Source organism: Bison bison, unplaced genomic scaffold (genome assembly GCF_000754665.1).
Source record: "Bison bison bison isolate TAMUID 2011002044 unplaced genomic scaffold, Bison_UMD1.0 scf7180017864462, whole genome shotgun sequence".
In the NCBI taxonomy this organism is placed as follows: Eukaryota; Metazoa; Chordata; class Mammalia; order Artiodactyla; family Bovidae; genus Bison; species Bison bison.
The window spans coordinates 2,662,808-2,666,157 of NW_011495024.1; the positions used below are offsets into that span (position 1 = coordinate 2,662,808).

At 45.3% G+C, this 3,350-nt stretch overlaps 1 protein-coding gene across 1 annotated transcript in view; it reads right to left on the reverse strand.

Annotated features, from left to right (window-relative positions):
• The window catches only part of ERO1LB (ERO1-like beta (S. cerevisiae)), a 78,547-nt gene that overhangs the window by 71,649 nt on the left and 3,548 nt on the right, over nucleotides 1–3,350 (reverse strand). The window contains exon 2 of the mRNA XM_010860134.1: nucleotides 27–265. Within this exon, the coding sequence (XP_010858436.1) occupies nucleotides 27–265 (239 nt within the window). The remainder of the gene's footprint in view (nucleotides 1–26; nucleotides 266–3,350) is intronic.

Here is a 3,350-nt window from a genome sequence, read left to right on the forward strand (position 1 = left end):
GGCGGAGGGGGTAACTGGAGAGCTACAGCCGCGGAGACCGCCCCGCCTCCCCGGAGCTCCACGGCGGCCAATGACGCGAGACCACGCGGGCCTTCAAAACAAGAGGCGGTGCTGGCGGGTGGAGAGGAACGCCCGCCCTTCCCGCGGACCGCCGGCCGCGCCCCCTCGCCTGGCAGTTGCTCATGGAAACCCGGCGGGGGCCCCTCCCTCTGTCGTTGTCCCCTGACACCCGCACCGCCACGAGGCTTCAGGATTCGCCCACGATCTAGGCAAACGAAAAACAAGGGCTCTTCGACTTTCAATGTCTGGCGCTTTCTTTGGCTCATCCACTTTTCTGTAGCCTCCCATCTATCGCCTGTGCCTAGATGAGCCATCTGAGACTTGTGGAGTTGGCTTGGGCTCCTCCATCTTACACGCCCCAGATGTGGATGTCGTCCTCTGGCTGGTCAGGCTCTGACTCCCTGGTCAAGCTTTGACTCCTGTGTTGACCCATACAAACATAATGAACGTTAAAGGATGGGAACAAACCCAGGTTTATATAAAGTCTGGCAATGGGGTTGAACTGGGAGTGATAACTGGGTTCAGCTCCCACCTCTAAAACATTCTAGTTGGTTATGTGACTTTAGACAAGTTGCTTAACCTCTCTGAACCTCCGTTTGTCTGTCTCTAAAGTAAATACAAGCATACCCACTTCAAACATTGTTCTAGGATTGCATAAGATTTCATACATAAAGGGCTTAGTATGGTCCTAGAACAAAAGAAATGTTCAATAAATAGCTGCTATTAGTTTTATTAATAGTCTTGATTTCTGGTAAACTAGTAAGGCATCCCAGGGACGGGGGAGCCTGGTGGGCTGCCGTCTCTGGGGTTGCACAGAGTCGGACACCGGACACGACTGAAGCGTTGCAGCAACAGCAGTAAGGCATCACCTTAAGGTGACCTTATAGTAACCTTGTAATGTGTAGGTTTCCTGTCACTTTTATAACAAATTACCACAGATTTAGTGACTTACAACAAATTTATCATCTTACAGTTCTGGAGATGAGTTCAATTAAGATAAGCAGGGCTACATTCTTTCTAGAGGCTTTCTCTAGGGGAAAAATATGTTTCCTTGCCTTTTCATTGGAAGGACTGATGCTGAAGCTGAAGTTCCAATCTTTGGCCACCTTTTTCGAAGAGCCAGCTCATTGGAAAAGACTGATACTGGAAAAGATTAAGGGCAGGAGGAGAAGGGGGAGACAGGATGAGATGGTTGGATGGTATTGACTCAATGGACATGAGTGAGCAAACTCTGAGAAACAGTGAAGGACAGGGAAGCCTGGCGTGCTGAAGCCCACAGGTCTCAAGGAGTCGGACACGACTGAGTGACTGAGCAACAACAAAGAGGCCACCTACATTCCTTTGCTCATAACCACGCATCACGCAGTCAGATTTCACTCCTTCTGCTTCTGTTGTCACATGCTTTCTCTTTCTAACTCTAATTCTGTGCCTCTGTCTTGTAAAGGACCCTTGCAATTACTTTGGGCCCACCAGATAGTCCAAATAATCTTCCCAACTCAAAATCCTTAACATAATCACATTTGCAAAGTCCTTTTTGCCACATAGGGTAACATACTTAACAGGACCTGGGAACTAGGGTGTGAGCATCTTTGAGGGGGGGCATTAATCAGCCTTCATATAGTGCTTTATATCATATGAAGCACTTTCATAATTGGCTGGGCCTAGTGCAAAATGAAAATGCAAGGTCCTGGCTCAAAAAAATAGTAAGAATTTCAAGACAACAGCAGCAGAACATTAATACACAGGTCACATGCCCAGAAGTCAGCCCTGCTGTCCTTTTCTTCTTCAACACCTTTTTCTCCTGCCTCCAAACATGTCTAGTTCATCCCTGGCTTAATAGCAAAAATAATTTTTACTTGATATGCTTGGAAGTTGTAACAGAGGTAAACTGAATGCACTAATTCCCTTTGGTTGTAAGCCACAAAAATCAGCTCTAGCTTAAAAAAAAAAACATTAAAGTTCAGCAAATTTTAAAAGTGTGGAATAGTTTTTAGTACACAGGAAGATTTTGCTGCTCATACCTCAGGAAAGGAAAGTCCATCAGGATAGCATTCAGGGACTCCAAGTAGAGTCTTTTCTAGGACACTGACATTGGATTGAGCAACTCCAGTCATTTTAGTCTTTGTCCTGCCTATCAAAATTCAAATTTTTTCTGGAGTTTACCTTGGGGAGAGGGAGCAAGCTATTTGATTGATAACTGCACAGTACTAAGTGGGATGTGCACAAGGTGATAACACAGATGATGATTGACTGTTACTGCCTTCAGTCATTAATGGACGGGAAAAAAGATGCTGGTCAGACAAAACTGACAGTTGTCCCTTTCAGGAAGTCATGGATTTATTCAGGTACTCCCTTTGCACATACTTTTTTTTTTTTTAACCTCAGCATGTATTCACACGTTCATTAAATTATTCCAGACATCCTGAGCTTAGAACACCAAAAAAACCCACCTAAGGACACTGGTAGCCCTGAAATAGCAACAATACGCCTTCTGTCACAAAGAGTCAGACAGGACTTAGTGACTGAACACCAACAATAACAACAAATGCCTTCTGTACTTTCTGTAATATTTTATCTATTAACACCATCTGGATTAGATGACCTTAATTACCTGGAGCGAAAGTGAAGAAGAACTGAAGAGCCTCTTGATGAAAGTGAAAGAGGAGAGTGAAAAAATTGGCTTAAAGCTCAACATTTAGAAACCTAAGATCATCACATCTGGTCCCATCACTTCATGGCAAATAGATGGAGAGACAGTGGAAACAGTGGCTGACTGTTTTCTGGGGGCTCCAAGGTCACTGCAGATGGTGATTGCAGCCATGAAATTAAAACACGCTTACTCCTTAGAAGGAAAGTTATGAACAACCTAGACAGCATATTCAAAAGCAGAGACATTACTTTGTCAACGAAGGTCCATCTAGTCAAGGCTATGGTTTTTCCAGTAGTCATGTATGAATGTGCTGCTGCTGCTGCTGCTAAGTCGCTTCAGTCGTGTCCGACTCTGTGCGACCCCATAGACGGCAGCCCACCAGGCTCCCCCGTCCCTGGGATTCTCCAGGCAAGAATACTGGAGTGGGTTTCCATCTCCTTCTCCATGTATGGATGTGAGAGTTGGACTATAAAGAGGGCTGAGCACCGAAGAATTGATGCTTTTGAATTGTGGTGTTGGAGAAGACCCTTGAGAGTCCCTTGGATTGCAGGGAGATCCAACCAGTCCATCATCCTGGGTGTTCATTGGAAGGACTGATGTTGAAGCTGAAACTTCAATACTTTGGCCACCTGATGTGAAG